This window comes from Balaenoptera musculus, chromosome 14, assembly GCF_009873245.2.
Source record: "Balaenoptera musculus isolate JJ_BM4_2016_0621 chromosome 14, mBalMus1.pri.v3, whole genome shotgun sequence".
NCBI lineage: Eukaryota > Metazoa > Chordata > Mammalia > Artiodactyla > Balaenopteridae > Balaenoptera > Balaenoptera musculus.
Window position 1 is genome coordinate 7,488,554 of NC_045798.1, and position 18,556 is coordinate 7,507,109.

The 18,556-nt window shown below is 41.9% G+C and overlaps 1 protein-coding gene and 1 non-coding gene across 3 annotated transcripts in view; one reads left to right on the forward strand and one right to left on the reverse strand.

The window, feature by feature from the left end:
- The first annotated feature begins 701 nt into the window (after positions 1–701).
- On the forward strand, positions 702–775 carry TRNAD-GUC. The gene has a single exon. It is a non-coding gene; the product is annotated as a tRNA-Asp (tRNA).
- A 12,785-nt stretch (positions 776–13,560) lies between these two features.
- The window catches only part of KNTC1 (kinetochore associated 1), a 67,799-nt gene continuing 62,803 nt past the window's right edge, over positions 13,561–18,556 (reverse strand). For both annotated transcript variants that reach the window (XM_036824101.1, XM_036824100.1), the window contains 6 exons: positions 18,434–18,497; positions 17,737–17,866; positions 16,588–16,677; positions 15,975–16,120; positions 15,072–15,162; positions 13,561–13,795 (listed from right to left, as the gene is read on the reverse strand). In XM_036824101.1, coding sequence (XP_036679996.1) covers positions 13,775–13,795; positions 15,072–15,162; positions 15,975–16,120; positions 16,588–16,677; positions 17,737–17,866; positions 18,434–18,497 — 542 coding nt within the window. In that variant the 3' untranslated portion in view covers positions 13,561–13,774. The remainder of the gene's footprint in view (positions 13,796–15,071; positions 15,163–15,974; positions 16,121–16,587; positions 16,678–17,736; positions 17,867–18,433; positions 18,498–18,556) is intronic.

Genomic DNA, 18,556 nt, shown 5'->3' on the forward strand with positions numbered 1-18,556 from the left:
TTTGCAAGATAGAAAATTCTGGAGCAGGATGGCGGGGATGGTTGCCAAACAGTGTGAAAGTATTTAATGCCACTGAACTGTACACTTTAAAATGGGTAAGATGGTAAATTTTGTTATGTGTATTTTACCACAAATAAAATTTTTTCTTTAATGGAAAAAAAAGAAAGAACATAGTTCCTAATCTATACTGGGAATGTTCTGTGTCTTGATTTGGGTGTTTTTTGTTTTGTTTTTTTTTTGATTTGGGTGTTTATTACATAGACACGTTGTCTTTGTGAAAATCCATTGCGATTTCCGTACTTTTCTGTACCTTAGTTTACTTCAGTTAAATTTATAAGATGAGGGCTTCCCTCATGGTGCAGTGGTTAAGAATCCGCCTGCCAATGCAGGGGTCACGGGTTCGAGTCCTGGTCCGCAAAGATCCCACATGCCACGGAGCAACCAAGCCCGTGTGCCACAACTACTGAGCCTGCACTCTAGAGCCCGCAAGCCACAACTACTGAGCCCGCGTGCCACAACTACTGAAGCCCGCATGCCTAGAGCCCGTGCTCCAGAACAAGAGAAGCCACCGCAATGAGAAGCCTGTGCACTGCAACGAAGAGTAGTCCCGCTTGCCGCAACTAGAGAAGCAGCAATGAAGACCCAGCGCAGCCAAAAAAATTTAAAAAAAAAAAAAAAATGTATAGGATGATTGTGGGACTTCCCTGGTGGTCCAGTTGGTCAGGACTCTACTCTGTCACTGTTGAGGGCCCGGGTTCGATCCCTGGTCAGGGAACTAGGATCCCACAAGCTGTGAGGCGCAGCCAAAAAAAAAAAAAAAAGTATAAAATGATTGTTTCTTATCAGTGGCAAAGTAGAGAGCTCACTGTCACTTAAAGGAGTACACACTTTATCCAAAGGCAGAAGCAGTAGAATTTCAGGAGGCTGGAGTGGTTTGGAGTGTCCCCCCTACTCCCCAACCACAATATTCACGTCCACCTGGAACCTCAGAATGTGACCTTACTGGGGAATAGTGTCTTTGCAGATGTAATTAAGGTAAGGATTAAAATGAGATCCTACAGGATTAGGGTGGGCCCTAAATCCAATGACAAGTGTCCTTACAAGACACAGAAAAGGGGAATTCCCTGGTGGTCCAGTGGTTAGGAGTCGGTGATTTCACTGCCGGGCCCAGTTGGAGAAGTAAGATCCCACAAGCCGCACAGAGTTGCCATAAATAAATAAATAAATAAAAGACAGAAAAGGACAGAGAGACACACAGAGCGGGCCATGTGATGATGGAGATAGAGACTGGAGTGATGCTGTCACAAGCCAAGGAACACCTGGCACCACCAAAAGCTGGAAGAGGTAAGGAAGGATTTTCCATTAGAGACTTTGGAGGGAATGTGGTCCTGCTGACACCTTAATTTTGGACTTCTGGCCTCCAGAACCATGAGAGAATAAGTTTCCGATGTTTTAAAGCACCCGGTTAGTGGTCATTTGTTATGGCAGCCCTAGAAAATGAATACAGAGATATTTGGGGCAAATAGAAGAGAAACTTGAGTTTTCTCTCACTGCCTTTCAGGAGACCTAACCAAGGAGGTTGGATGAAGATGATGCGATGGCATAACATGGTCACTGGCTTTCATCCTTCTGGTACTTTCTTCCTTTCCCTCTTGAGATCTCCTCTTTCACTCTTCCATACAACCTTCACCACTTACATTTTCTTTTCACTCTCACTAAGCCCAGAAGTAAAAATGAAAATATACAAAAATCCCACCAGTAAACTAGATTGAACCAAAAGCATGGAACTTTCTGAGAAAAGGTCACCCACTAATATATCAGCATGCAGAATGCAGAATTCTTTTTTTCTTTTTTTTTTTTTTTTGGCCACGCCGTACGGCTTGTGGGATTTTAGTTCCCTGACCAGGGATTGAACCCAGGCCCTTGGCAGTGAGAGGGTGGAGTCTTAACCACTGGACCACCAGGGAATTCCCCAGAATTCTTATTTTTACATGGCAAACTTATGAATGATTCAACTATTACAATCAATGTTGTATACTGTGGTTGGTTAAGAGTCATCTTAGAAAGAGAGAGATTGAAACACCAGCATATGCATTCATATCATTTGATGACAAAAGTTTTCCTAGATATTCTGGCTCCATATGACCAAAAACATCAGCAACTACAGACGTGTGATATTATGGGGTGGGAAGAAGAAGAAGAAATTTTGTAAATTACCACTTCTTCTTTTGAGGTATGAAATATAGTATGGGTTATGAGTAACATCCTTTTCAGACTTAAAAAATCAAGTCTATATAAAGAACATTGGAAAAAATAAGTTGACAATAATCCTGGTTTTGAGATCATGCCATTTCTCCTGATTCATCATATTTCTTTGAATGCAAGGACTATCCTAACACTTCATATGTAGATACACAGTCATATAAATAAGATATTCTCTTAAGTAATTCAAGGAACTTGGATACTGAGTAAATGTCATGTAATAAAGAATGAGTGGGAGTTAACTAGGCAAAGAGAGAATGGCAGCAAAGACTTGAAACAGCATGGTATGTGCAGAGAATCGCTCCCAGAGACAAGACAGGGAGTGGAAAAAATCTGATCATAGAGTCTTAACTGATGTCTTAAGAATGAGTAAGCCAATATGTATACATACTGAAAATAATAAAAACCCCTCAAAGTATCAAGGTGGTTAAAAAGCTATAGGACATAACAATATTATTTATAATAGCCAAAAGGTGGAAACAGCACAAATTTCCATCAATGGATAAGCAAAATGTGGTCTATCTATGCCATGGAATATTATTCCACCATAAAAAGGAATGAAGTACTGATACATGCTACAACATGGATGAACCTCGTGGCCACTAAAGACCACATACTGTATGATTCCATTTACAGGAAATGTCCAGAATAGGCAATTCCATAGAGACAGAGAGTATATTAGTGGTTGCTTGTGGGCGGGTGGGGTTTGGGAGGGGGAATGGGGGATGATAGCTAAAAGGTATGGGGTTTCTTTTAGAGGTGATGGAAATGTTCTAAAATTGACTGTGGGGGCTTCCCTGGTGGTGCAGTGGTTAAGAATCCGCCTGCCAATGCAGGGGACATGGGTTCAAGCCCTGGTCTGGGAAGATCCCACATGCCGCGGAGCAACTAAGCCCGTGCACCACAACTACTGAGGCTGTGCTCTAGAGCCCACCAGCCACAACTAGTGAAGCCTGCGCGCTAGAGCCCGTACTCTGCAACAAGAGAAGCCACTGCAACGAGAAGCCCGCGCACCGCAACAAAGAGTAAACCCTACTCGCCACAACTAGAGAAGGCCCGCGCGCAGCAGCAAAGACCGAAGGCAGCCAAAAATAAATAAATAAATAAATTTATATTTGTGAATATACTCAAAACTATTGAATAGTATACTTTAAATATGTGAATTGTATGGTGTGTGAACTATATCTCAATAAAACCTTTTTTTGTTTAAGCTGTAGGATTACTTACCAAGGGAAAGTCAGTTTAGAGGTTGTATTCTTTGGTCTTATGGATGTTGGAAGAAGAGTTCAAAAAGAGAAATTACTCTAGAAATTTCTTTATTTCCTTTAGAAAACATTCAGTCTTGGTTGTTCTAGAAGCACAAGTTCTTGTTTTCTGGTTGCTTTTGAATATGTAAAGAGTACCAGAAAGAAAAAAAACCCCACTTTGTAGCTCTCTAATTGTTTGTAAAGTTTATGGTAAGACTTAGCTGTTGTGAGTTAAGATTTAGAATCTTGCTGTGCATATTGGTTAAGATCATATAGTGTGATGGCCACTGGACTCTGAGATATGCAGATACACTGTGGATTTAACTCATCCACAAATCTCAAGTGGAAAAGGGAGGGGAGATAAGCCAGTATGGAAGGCAAGATGTTTGTCCTGACATTTTTTCCCCCTTCATCAAGAGTATTGTAAGGTCTCCCACTAGGATGGCTAAAGTTAAAAGGACTGATATATATGCACCCTGGTGTTCATTGCAGCACTATTCACAACAGCCAACACATGGAAGCAACCTAAATGTCCATCTACAGAGGAATGGATAAAGAAGGTGTGGTACATATATACCACGGAATATTACTCAGCCATAAAAAAGAATGAAATAATGCCATTTGCAGCAACATGGATGGACCTAGTGGTTATCATACTAAATGAAGTAAGTCAGACAAAGACAAATATATGGTATCACTCATATGTGGAATCTAATTTTTAAAAAATGATACAAATGAGCTTATTTACAAAACAGAAACAGACTTACAGATATCAAAAGAAAACTTATGATTACCAAAGAGGAAACGTGGATGGGAGGGATAAATCAGGAGCTTGAGATTAACATACGTACACTATCTATATGATAGATAACCAACAAGGACCTCCTGTATAGCTCAGGGAATTATACTCAGTATTCTGTGATAACCTATATGAGAAAAGAATCTGAAAAAGAATCAATATATGTATATGTATAATTGAGTCACTTTGCTGTACACCTGAAACTAACACAACATTGTAAATCAACTATACTCCAATAAACATTTTAAAAAGTAAAAATAAATTTAAAAAATAATAAAATTAAATTAAAATGACTGATGATTCCAAGTGTTGTCAAGGATGTGGAGCAATCTCTCTCTCGCTGGTGGGAGTGTAGATGGTACAACCACTGTGGCAGGACTGTTTGGCAATATATATATATATATATATATATTTTTTTTTAATAAATGTATTTATTTATTTATTTATTTATTTTTGGCTGCGTTGGGTCTTCGTTGCTGCACACAGGCTTTCTCTCTAGTTGCGGCGAGTGGGGGCTACTCTTCATTGTGGTGCATGGGCTTCTCTTGTTGCAGAGCACGGGCTCTAGGCGCCCAGGCTTCAGTAGTTGCGGCTCGCGGGCTCTAGAGCTCAGGCTCAGTAGTTGTGGCGCACGGGCTTAGTTGCTCCGAGGCATGTGGGATCTTCCTGGACCAGGGCTCGGACCCGTATCCCCTGCATTGGCAGGGGGATTCTTAACCACTGCACCACCAGGGAAGCCCTGTTTGGCAATATTTACTAAAGCACTTCCACTCACGGAAACACACCCATGGTCAGTGAGAGCTTCTGTCCACCAAAGACATGTACAGGAGTGTTCAGAGATGCTTTATTCATAATTGTAAAAAAATGGTAATAACCCAACTATCTGTCAAGAGTAGAATGGATAGGGACTTCCCCGGTGGTCCAGTGGTTAAGACTCCATGCTTCCACTGCAGGGGGCGTGGGTTCAATCCCTTGTCTGGGGACTAAGATCCCACATGCAACGAGGACAAAAAGAAAAAAGAGTATAATGGATAAATTCAGGTATATTAATATTAATACAATAGGATACTCACAAGAATGGAAAAGAATGAACTACTTCTATTGCTACACACAATAACGGAGATGAATCTTATAATGCTGAGTAATGAATTCAGACTCCGGAGTAGATGCCGTAACAGCCCATTTATATGAAGTTCAAAACCAGGTAAAACTAATAATCTCTGATGATAGAGGTCAGAAGAGTGGTTACTAATGGGGGGAGTATGCTCTGGGAGGAGGTAGTCTTCTGGGGTGCTAGAATGTTCTATATTTTGATTAGGATTATCATTATTCAGCTGTAGAAATAGGTGAAAAGTAACCCAGCTTTGAACTTAGGATTTATGTGCTTTATTGGATGTAAATTATACCTCAGTATTAAGAGTATTGTGAAGTAGGGACTTCCCGGGTGGTCCAGTGGGTAAGACTCCGCGCTCCCAATGCAGGGGGCCCAGGTTCGATCCCTGGTCAGGGAACTTGATCCCAAATGCCACAACTAAGATCCTGCGTGCTGCGACTGGGACCCCGCACAACCAAAATCAATCAATCAATCAATCAATCAAAAAGAGTATTGCAAAGTAAAGTCGTCTCTCCCAGTAGTTTCCAAAATGGTGTGCACAGGACAATCCATTGGCTATAGGAAGAAAGCATTAGCATCTCTATTTTTTATTTCCTCTTCTTTTTTAAAATTTAACTATATTTGATTTATAATACTGTGTTGATTTCAGGTGTACAGCTTCAGATTCTTTTCCATTGTAGGTTATTACAAGATATTGAATATAGTTCTTATTTCTTCTTTTCAAAATCTCTACTAAAGAAATGGGAACATATTGTATATGTATAACTGATTCACTTTGTTATAAAGCAGAAGCTAACACACCATTGTAAGGCAATTATACTTCAATAAAGATGTTTAAAAAAAAAAATCTCTACTAAAAGAATACACATTGGGAGTATGTATTCAGAATTTTTTACTGAGGGACATGCAATAAAAAACTCTGGTGGGGGAGCACTAGTCTCTTATACCTAGGGCACCAACATTCAACAAAAAAGGAACACGTTGGTTATCTTAAGCACCTATGTATGCTTGCTTAGCTCCTCCCACCTGGATGGATGTGATCACCAAAACTATTTAGTCTTATTCTCTTACTTACAGAAAACTTGTCAAAAACTACCCAAGGGAGGGATCCAATGTGTTTACATAAGCACAGCAAGTAGATTCCAAATTTCTGGGCCCCAGAAGAAACAGCAGAAAGAAGACTGAATATCTTACATGTTGTCAGACCACCTTTTCCATCCTTGGGATGGGCAAGCAGCGCCTCCCTAATTAAATTCTCTACTCCCACTGGTCAAAGGAATGGCTATTGAGCCACCTCATGCAAAGTCAGAGATGATGAAAGACTGTGCATGAGTCATGAAAATTAAATATAATGTCTTTACTTATTTAACTGTTGCTAAATTCCTCCCTTTTTTTTTGGTTATGTGTAATGGGTTTCCTTCATTTGTTCATGTGACCATGAAACATTCGAGGAAGGAAATTTACCCTGAAAAATGGGTAGCCAGAATTCATTTATCTCATACATGTATATTAAGAGCCTACTACATGAGGCATGGCTCTAAGGTTTGGGGACAAAATAATGAATGGTGAGACAATCAATAAAGAAGGCGACAAAGATAATTTTGAACAGTTTTGTGAAGGAAGTACATACGTTCATGCCCTAGCAAGTGACTGGGGTGGGGAGACACTGGCCAGAGAAAAGGGGAGAGTGGTAGGAACTGAGGCCAGAAAGGCAGGTGGGCTGGATCCACTTCTAAGCCATGGTATGGATGGGCAGGTAGCACTGAGCTGTAACAGATCCACCTTTTAAATCCTGTGCTTTAAAAAATGTGACCCTCTGCAGGGTGGAGGGTAGATGTACCGAGCAGCCTTTTTCGGGTAGATGTACCGAGAGGAGAACGTTTTTATAGAAAATCTTCCTAGAGAGTGTTGACAGAAAAAATTAATCAATAGTCAATCTAAAAAAGAAATGAAAAACTTTACTTGAGCCAACCTGAGGATTGTAAGTTGGGAGAGTGTCTCAGAGAGCTCTGAGGACTGCTCCCAAGAGGTAAGGGGGGAGGTGAGTATAGATGTGATTTTGGTGAAGGGGTACGTGCAATCAAGCACACATCTTGATAGAAGGTTGCTGCTAGTCACCAGGGAGAGACATCTTAGTGGTTTTAGTGCTTTTCTAAATATGGGAAGATGCAAGAAACTGGGTTCACAAAATCCTCTCCTGAAAATATCTATTTGGGGACCAGTTCTGCCAGTTTTCCCAGAGCACAAAGTGACTCATCCCCATCCTTTCAGGGGGTATTGTAGGTCAGTGACTACAGCAGCTAATGACTAGATTACTGTAGAACCGGATGGTGGGCACCATTCTTTATTTTACAACCCCTTCCTTTCAGTCTTAATTGCAACCAAGGTTTGGGAGGCATTTCGTGACCAATTTGCCTCACGGCACCAGGAATGTGCATTCCCAGGTCAGGTGGGGATTTTGTTGATGGGCCACTCAGTGTGCTATTACTGGACTAGGCTCTGTTAACTGTAACCAAAGGCCTCTGGACCACCTGTCTTACTGGTCTGCTATGGTCCAGGAAATGGTTCCTTCCTGTTGCTTCTTCCCATATCTAGAGCTATACTATTAAAATCATTGATCTTATAGAACTATATTTTTGATCATTTCAAGTCATCTAGTCATCATGAATTTTTTTTTAAATTTATTTATTTTATTTTATTTTTTTATATTTTTTTTAAATTTATTTATTTATTTACTTATTTATTTATTTATGGCTGTGTTGGGTCTTCGTTTCTGTGTGAGGGCTTTCTCTAGTTGCGGCAAGTGGGGGCCACTCTTCATCGCGGTGCGCGGGCCTCTCACTATCGCGGCCTCTCTTGTTGCAGAGCGCAGGCTCAGTAGTTGTGGCTCACGGGCCCAGTTGCTCCGCGGCACGCGGGATCCTCCCGGACCAGGGCTCGAACCCGTGTCCCCTGCACTGGCAGGCGGACTCTCAACCACTGCGCCATCAGGGAAGCCCTATTTATTTTATTTTTAATTTATTTTTGGCACGTTGGGTCTTCGTTGCCGTGCGCAGGCTTTCTCTAGTTGCAGCGAACGGGGGCTGCTCTTCGTTGCGGTGCACGGGCTTCTCATTGCGGTGGCTTCTCTTGTTGCGGAGCACGGGCTCTAGGCGCGCGGGCTTCAGTAGTTGCGGCACGTGGGCTTCAGTAGTTGTGGCACGTGGGTTTCAGTATTTGTGGCTCTTGGGCTCTAGAGCGCAAGCTCAGTAGTTGTGGCGCACGGGCTTAGTTCCTCCCTGGCATGTGGGGTCTTCCCGGACCAGGGCTCAAACCTGTGTCCCCTGCATTGGCAGGCAGATTCTTAACCACTGTGCCACCAGGGAAGCCCTGGTCATCATTAATTTTATCTGAGGTCCAGTCACACATTTGGTAATGCAAGAAACAATAATCTTGTAAAATAGGCAGAATACAAGAAATATAGCTAGGGCTTCCCTGGTGGTGCAGTGGTTGAGAACCCGCCTGCCAATGCAGGGGACACGGGTTCGAGCCCTGGTCCGGGAAGACCCCACATGCCAGGGAGGAACTAAGCCCGTGCGCCACAACTACTGAGCTTGCGCTCTAGAGCCCAAGAGCCACAAATACTGAAACCCACGTGCCACAACTACTGAAGCCCACGTGCCGCAACTACTGAAGCCCGCGCGCCTAGAGCCCGTGCTCTGCAACAAGAAAAGCCACCACAATGAGAAGCCCACGCACCACAATGAAGAGCAGACCCCGCTCGCCACAACTAGAGAGAGCCCGCGCAGAGCAATGAAGACCCAGCACAGCCAATCAATCAATCAATCAATCAATAAAAGATTAAGGGAAAAAAAAGAAAGAAATATATAGCTAGTAACATTAGTAGTCATAAGTATTTAAGCTAAGAACTTTCATTACGTGCAGCCCAGTATCTCCCCAGGTTGTCTGACCAGTCTGTTCTGCACCAACCTTTTTTTTGTCTTTTTTAAAAATATTTATTTATTTGGCTGCATCAGGTCTTAGTTGCAGCACGAGGGATCTCTAGCTGCAGCACACAAGCCCTGAGGCATGTGGAATTTTAGTTCCCCTACCAGGGATCAAACCCGTGTCCCCTGCATCGGAAGGCAGATTCTTAACCACTGGACCACCAGGGAAGTCCCTGCACCAATCTTTATAAGGGAACCAATATATTGGTATTTTATGTAGTGCTCACCAAAGATGTCTGCACATGCAAGGTGAGTGGTAGGTCATTGTGACCGGTTACAGGATTGCGAAAGGAATGGCATCTTCTAAGGCAGAGGTCCCCAACCTTTGTGACACCAAGGACCGGTTTTGTGGAAGACAATTTTTCTACGGACGGGGGAGGGGATGGTTCAGGCGGTAACGCAAGCGATGGGGGAGCCGCAGATGAAGCTTCGCTCGCTCGCCTGCCACTCACCTCCTGCTGTGCGGCCCTGTTCCTTACAGGTTGTGGACCGCTATCGGTCCACGGCCCAGGGGTAGGGGACCCCGGTTCTAAGGAGTTACATGGCTGGTGCTAGAAGAAAAATTGAGCTTTATGGTTGAGCAGGTATTTCTGCCATAGGGGAGGTCTGGTTATGCATAATGCAGATGCACAATGCACACTAGAGAGGAGGCCAAAACAAGCAGAGAAAAAGTTTTAAGTTTTTCTTGTCTTAAAATGCGAAATTTTCTTTTTTTTGGCCATGCCACGCTGCATGCGGGATCTTAGTTCCCCAACCAGGAATTGAACCTGCGCCCATGCAGTGGAAGCGCGGAGTCTTAAGCACTGGACTGCCAGGGAAGTCCCACAATGTGAATTTTTATTTCATCAAGGTCTTTGTTTCTAATTTGAGCAAAGGTGCCTGTGTGCCTCAGTTGGCGACTTGGATTTTATGTTAAGTGACAATGGTGAGCCAGTAAAAAGTGTGAAGCAGGACAAGATGAGATCGGGCTTATGTTTTTTTTTTTTTTTTTTTTTTTTTAACAAATTTATTTATTTATTCATTCATTTATGGCTGTGTTGGGTCTTCGTTTCTGTGCGAGGGCTTTCTCCAGTTGCGGCGAGCAAGTGCCACTCTTCATCGCGGTGCGCGGGCCTCTCACTATCGCGGCCTCTCTTGTTGCGGAGCACAGGTTCCAGATGCGCAGGCTCAGTAGTTGTGGCTCACGGGCCCAGTTGCTCCGCGGCATGTGGGATCTTCCCAGACCAGGGCTCGAACCCGTGTCCCCTGCATTGGCAGGCAGATTCTCAACCACTGCGCCACCATGGAAGCCCCGGGCTTATGTTTTAAGAATATACTTAGGGAAGGGGACGGAGAATGGCTGTATGGAGACAACAGTGGAAAGATAAAAACGATCATGGCTAATAAAAATATAATAAATATAACAACAAAAAGGTATCCTGGCTAATTATGTATTTGAACTTAAATTCAAATATATTTATACTCCATAAAGCTACTTCTTTGGCGTATCAAAAGCTAACCCATTACCTATCAGAACTGTGCATGTCTGTTAATCTTCCACCAATTTATTTGATAAATTTTCCTAATCTAAAATTATTTTATTTTGAGGGATAATTGACATATAACATTAGTTTCAGGTGTACCACATAATGAGTCAATATTTGTATATACAATGAAATGATCACCACAATAGATCTAGGTAACATCCAGAGCTTTATTCTGAACAATGAAACCAGTGTTAAGACTGGGAAAGAACTCCTTTTTTAGCGCAGCTTGAGTCCATGAAGCCGGAACGTTCATTTCCATTTGTTACATTCTAGTGCCACCACTTGACCCTTTCATTCCTTGCACATTTATGCCCAAGAATAAAATCACAGGCTCTACTTGTGATCTCAGGCTTATAATTACAGTTTTCTTAAGGTTCAATCACATAGATATTAAAGAAATACAAATGTAAATACTGAGACAGTATTTTCACCTATCAAATTAGCAAAAAGTTTTAAAAAGTATGATTGCTAGGACTTCCCTGGTGATGCAGTGGTTAAGAAGAATCCACCTGCCAATGCAGGGGACACGGGTTTGATCCCTGGCCCGGGAAGATCCCACATGCCATGGAGCAACTAAGCCCATGTGCCACAACTGCTGAAGCCTGTGCGCCTAGAGCCTGTGCTCTGAAACAAGAGAAACCACCGCAATGAGAAGCCCATGCACCGCAACGAAGAGTAGCCCCTGCTCGCTGCAACTAGAGAAAGCCTGCACGCAGCAACGAAGACCCAATGCAGCCAAAAGTAAATAAATTAAATTAATAAAAAAAAAAAAGTATGATCACCCAACGTTGGGGAGGATACAGTAAAGCAGACGTTCATGTTTCTGGTAGGAATAGGCTTTTGTGAAGAAGACCTTTTGAAATGCATGCAGTTTGGCAATTTGCATCCAGTCTTTAAAATGTCCTTCTGAGAGTTCCCTGGCGGTCCAGTGGTTAGGGCTCTGGGCTTCCACTGCAAGGGGCACGGGTTCAATCACAGGTTAGGGAACTAAGAGCCTGCAAGCCACTCGGCATGGTCAAAAAAAAAAAAACAAACCTTTATTCCCTTTGATCTGGTGAATCTGTTCCTGGGAATGTATCTTAAGGAAATAATTCCAAATAAGGAAAAAGCTTTGTGGAAAATATTGGTGTAAATTTCCAGAAGAGAGCAAGCAGATGACCATCTAAACCTCCTGCAAGTAGGAGGTTTACAAACGAGGGGATTAAGGCTTTGAGACGTTATATAACTTGTCCAGGATCACACAGCTAGTAGGTGATAGAGCCAGAGGTCAAACCCAGACTTGTCTTTTATCCAAAACCCATGTTTTTAGTCATATTACGTTGTTTCCTGTACAGAAATAATATTTTTCTCAACAGGCAAAGCAAAGGCAAACAAATTCTAGTATTATCAAATTCAGTTTATTCACAAGTAGAGCAAAAGACTACACAGGCAGGATAGAGGTGTGAGTGACGTTTGTGTGTGCTGGGTCCCGGCGGCAGGCTCTCAACTCCACGCTGCCCTTGCAGGCCAGCTTCCATCCTGCCCGGTCCTGCCGGGGGCTTACAGCCTGCAGACTGCGTCTCCCAGACCCCTTGCCAGACGGCTTCTGTTCATTCCTGCTATCTCTTGGCACTGGCACGAGAATCAGGAGGCTGGAGAAAGCAAAACGCTGCCTCTTTTCCCTTCTGGAGGCGGCAGCACTAGCCGAGGGTGACCAAGCGCCGCGTGGGCAGCAGTGCCGGGGGGAGGAGGCTCAGCCTCCGGAACAGCAGCGCCCGAGCTCCGAGGCAAGGCAGCTTCCTTCTCTCTTTTTTTAATTGATTAATTGTTTATTTAATTTAATTTTTATTTTTGGCCGTGTCGGGTCTTAGTTGCGGCACACAGCATCTTCGTTGAGGCGTGCAGGATCTTTTTGTTGCAGTGCACTGGCTCTTTGCTGCAGCTCGCGGGCTTCTAATTGTGGCGTGCGGGTTTTCTCTTCTCTAGTTGTGTCGTGCAGGCTCCAGGGCACATGGGGGGGGCTCTGTAGTTGTGGCACGCAGACTTCTCTCTAGTTGTGGCGTGAGGGTTTTCTCTTCTCTAGTTGTGGCACACAGGCTCCAGGGCACGTGGGCTCTGTAGTTGTGGCACTCAGGCTCTCTAGTTGAGGCATGCAAGCTCCGTAGTTGCGGCACGCAGCCTTAGTTGCCCTGCGGCATGTGGGATCTTAGTCCCCTGACCAGGGATCGAACCTGCGTCCCCTGCATTGGAAGGCGGATTCTTTACCACTGAACCACCAGGGAAGTCTCAAAGCAGCTTCTGATGTTAAGCGAACAGCCCCTTCCCTTTAGTTTCTCCAGCGTTCCCTCTTCATCTCCCTTTTGCCTTTCAGTCCTCTTGACAGCTCTGTAACCAATTCCTGACACTCAGTCCTTCTCTGCTTCAACTAGCTAGAGTGGTTTCTGTATATCTGGCTGGCCACTAACGGATACGCTCTGCAGCAAAGATTATATCCATATTTACTAGAATGCCGTTAAAAAGACTGATATTCTTATTTATATAGATGGAAGAAACAGGATATAAGTAGTTGCTTTTCTTATGGGGGGAGCAAAAAACTTTCCTTCATACAGAGTGCAAAAAAACTAATAGTCTTTACACGTTATACACGTAACTGGCAAAGAAAACATTTATTAATTTGTGACATGAGTTCTTTATGAGACAGTTATGCTATTATAAGCATCTTATTTATTACTTCTCGAGGAACATCTGACAATAGCTACTGTATACAGATTGCACAATTTAAAAACTGTAATAAATAGGGTCAGTTGATAACAGATTCCAAACATCCTCTTATTCTTCTTGAAAAAAGTTTTGATGATCTACTATGATCCATTAAGAAACACCTAAATGGGAAGAAACACAGAAGCATTTTTATGGGTGTCACTTAGTTTTTTAAATAGAAAATGGTTTGATAAACTATAGAACTTAAGCCCTTAACTATATTGCTAAAAATATACTATGAGATTATTTTGCATTTTAGACAGATATGATTGGAGAAAAACAGATACATTTTAAGGGCCACAAATCTGTCTACTGAATCAATATTCTCCCTTTTTGAAAAAAGTAATCTTAAGCCATTGAGCACAACAGACTGGAAGTGGAGAAGGGAAGTTATTAATGCATGTTAACAAAATGCAGGCTTATTTTAATGTGACTGATCTGGACCAAGGGAAGAAAAAAACCGCTAATAACTTAATTACGTCCACTAAAAGTACCAAAACATGATCAAAATTAAAATTTTTACCTTATATTTAAGTTCAGAACAGGAATAAAAGTGATTTACATGCATACTTTATACACAAAAACATTTGGAAGAATGTACACCAAATTGTTAACAATGATCTTATCTCTGGTTTCTGAGATTTCAAGTTATCAGTTTTCTTGATATTATTATTTTTGCTCTTCCAGATTTCTTTTTTTAAAAAAATTATCTATCTATCTATTTATTTTTTGGCTGCATTGGGCCTTAGTTGTGGCGTGCAGGATCTTTCGTCATGGCGCACAGGCTTCTCTCTAGTTGTGGCACGCGAGCTGCAGAGCACACGGGCTCTGTAGCTGTAGTGTGGCCTCAGTTGCCCCGCAGCATGTGGGATCTTAGTTCCCCGACCAGGGATCCAACTGGCGTCCCTGCATTGGAAGGCGGATTCTCAACCGCTGGACCACCAGGGAAGTTCCGCTCTTCCAGATTTCCTTTTGTTTTTCTATAGTGAACGTATATGTCTCAGCTAATTAAAGAAGAAGTAATAAAAGCAATGGATACTCCAGCACAGTATTAATCAATGCCCTTTAAAATTTAGTTTGTCGGGGAGTTCCCTGGCGGTCCAGTGGTTAGGACTCTGCCCTTTCACTGCCGTGGGCCAGGGTTCAATCCCTGGTTGGGGAACTAAGATCCCTCAAGCCGCACGGTGTGGCCAAAAAATTAAATAAATAAAGCTGAGAGTGGAACCTAGGCCTCTTGATTTCTGGTCTGGGACTCTCTCATACAAAAAGTGAAATATAAAAAAACATGCAGTCACACATAAAAATACATTTATCTCCAGAACAGGTTGGCTCAATTTTAAGACCCTAGAAATAAAAATTGTGTCAGGTTAGAACCCAGTAACTCTGGGCCAGATTTACCTTCAGAGTTTCACAGGGAGTGGCTTCTGGTGGCACAGGTTTCCCACAATGCTTGTAATATTCAGTTATAAAGACTGAAGCTTCTTCTAAGCTATGGAATCAGAAAGAAGAAGAGGGGCATGAGGAAAACGTGGGAGTGATAAATACGTTTGCCCTTTCCACTGTGGTGATGGCTTCACAGGTGTATACACATATCAAAATTTATCAAGTGGCATACTTGAGGTATGTGCAGTTGATTATATATATCAATTTGATCTCAAAAAATACTACTTGTTCATAAATGACAACCTGTAATTATGGTTGGATCACAAGTGGTAAACAAGCAGAAAGAAATCCATGGCGTGGCCCTGAGAAAGTGACACCTCCCAGGGATCAGCACAGTTAGATCAAATGTAGGGACGGACCCAGAAATATTTCAGTCCTGACTGAGGTTTCCCTTTCTTCTGTGCCAGCCCATTTCTCCCTTCTTTTTACTTTCCAAATCCCCTCCGAGCCCTATCCCAAGAAGCTTACTGTTTCTAAACTTGTGGGTGCTGGAAAATTAGATAACCAAGCTTAGCAAAAATTATGTTACATATAGCTATTGATTCTTTGGTCAAGTGTCTAAGGAGTAAAGTTGTAATGTAGGGTTTTAGAGCAGGACTATTTTGGGAGGTCAAGCAGCTTGATTAATTGTCTGATTCCAGGTTCATGTTCCAAGAGATTGGATTACAAGACAACTAACCTCTTAGTATGTGTTAGTAGCAAGGTATGTGTAACGTAGTGATGCTACAGCTTAATTATTTGGAGCCTTTAATTACAATCAAATAGCTTTACGATTATTTGATATTTTCCTCCAAAATAAAGATAAGTTTTAAGGAAATTCTACATTAAGTTGTTTTTTAAACAATTTTATTAACTTACCTTAACTCATTTGCCAAATAGTTTACTAGTTCAGTGACGTTGTGGGTATTCATCGTGTGTGATTTCAACGCTGGGAAGTATTTTGTCTTTGCCAAAATCCCAAACTCCTTCTTATCTATGACACTATTCAGCACCAGACTTCTCACCTGTAGAACGACAGGTGTCGTCATCCGCAAAATGTGTTAGATGCCATGTCATCCTATTCAATACCAGAACATTTCTGACAATTAGAAGTTAAATTATCATCGCGTCGTGACTAAGCCTCCTCTTTGAGGGGGTGGGCAGGGGAGACGGCTTTGGTCCATTTCAGTGTACAGTGAATAAATAAAAAGTTGTTGCTAAGCACTTTGGGACTTTTTGCAAGGAAAACTGTTCACAATGACAAGTATTGAAGGCTACAGATTTTCCACTGAGTAGAGCACTAAACAAACAAGACAGCCGGGGTCCCTGCCTTTTAAAAATTTAATGAGGCTTTAATGAAAGCAAAATAATTGTATATATTAACAAACAGATCGAGATGGTAAGTTTTCAGCTTAATCTTGGTTTGGGGAAAATTTATTACCTTCTAATATCAAGTTTTTCATAACAAAAGGGAGAGGAAATTGCCTCTTACTTGATGTGAAAACCCTGCCAGCTGGCCAGTATTCATATGTTCCTCTAACTGCTGTAAAATGATCTGAGGGTCACACGAGCCCAGAAAATTCTAGAGAAAAAAATCAAAACATAATTAATGGAAAAGTATAATTACTACTAATTTCTGTCAAACCTGGAAGGTTTACATTTTTAAATTTGAAATATCATAAAGCATATCTACTATAGTAAAAAAACCACCTCTATCAACAACAACAAAATTATTGAAATAAGGAAAAAAAGCATTTTACAAATAACTATTCCAACAGCAAAGAGTTGCTTAATAAGCATTTTGTCATTCTAAGTGCCAAAAGGAATCTATTTAAATACTAAAATTCTGAAAAGCATCAATGGATGAGTTTAAGAAGAGTCAAAAAGGAACAAAGTCAAAGACAGGCACAGATGGCTCTGAAAAAATGCAACGAATAGAACAAGTGAGAAATAAAAATTACGTGTGCTCATTTATATAGATCTCTATGTACTGGCTTCTCTACCCGTGGGGAAATAATTGTAAAACATTTCCAAATGCTTTGTTCTATTTATTCTATAGTATAAACGGGATGGGAGTTATTTTTAAAAGTTCTATCCTCAGAATGCTCATGGTGCCTTTGTTAGACACCCACACACAACCTGACTCTTCTCTCTTTTATCTCCCACATCTAATCACCAAGTAAAGCAGCATCTTTCCCACCTAGCTCATTTTCGTTACCACCACCCTACTTTGGGTACTTATCCCCTCAGGCTTTCCCTGCCTAGCCACAAGATTGTTGGATAATTCCTATTCAAACGCAATGATTCCCAAGAGTTTCACTTCTCGCCCCCTCTCTCCTCTGATCAGGCCCACGTGGATTATTCCTTCAGAAATACTGCCTGATCATTTCACTTTATTCTGGCAGGAAAATTCACTGTTCCCCACTAATACAGAATAAGGTGCAAACTCCTCTTCAGGCATCCCTCAGACAAACCTTCATCTGTCTCTCAGTCTTGCCTCCCACCAGACCCCCACACACACCTTCCACCCCACTCACGCTTTACAGGTTTGGTGAAAAGAAAGTGGAACCTTTTGCAGGGGACATGCAGCATGAGACCTTCCACACCCTTGGCAGCCCTGGAGCAACAATTTGCAAGATACCTTTATTTCCTGGTGCCTTCTTTCCGAGTGGGGCATGAGCATTAGACAGGCTAATGCAAAAGCCGGAAGCTCTAACTGGACATACTGCCTGGCCACTCTGATCAGGTCAAGATCATCTGAAACTGGACATCTTCAAGAGAGCACGTTAATTAGTTAATAACCTGCCATATTCACTAGATTATACTGGCCTTCCTAGTTTTCCACAGTGGTTACCTGTCTATGGCTTCAATAATTTTAAACATTAAAGTGCTGGTGCATAACGTATGCCTAGTAATGAGTAGCTTGAGCCTTTTATGACATCCTTCATGGAATAAAAGACTTGATCTACAGGAACACAGACTCCTGACTGCAGCTATAATTGTGTCGAAAGTCTATACATGGCTAAAGACGAATACTTAGAAGACTCAAAATCTATGAGACAACACTGTATGATTTACGGTAGTCACAAAAGGTGCTCTATACTCACATTAAAACTGGGTACAAAGTTTAGGGAATGCAGGTTGAATATAAGTTTACTAGTTGCACTGCACGTGGAAAGTAGACATTGTAAAAATAATAGAGATATTTTATTTTCAAATCAAGCAGTATGCTTAACTTCCCCCCAAAAAGGAATTACTCATAGGAACGTTTATTAGAAAGGAATTTTATAAGCAACAAATCTGATTTTGGGGGGTAGGAAAACAAATATTTTACTTACTCTAGGACAGCGATGAGACTCTCACAACAATCTGACAGCTGACTGGGGCTTAAAGGACAAGAGGCTGAAAATGAAAAGCAACAATAATGTGTCTATACACATAACTATAAAATGCTACTGTCA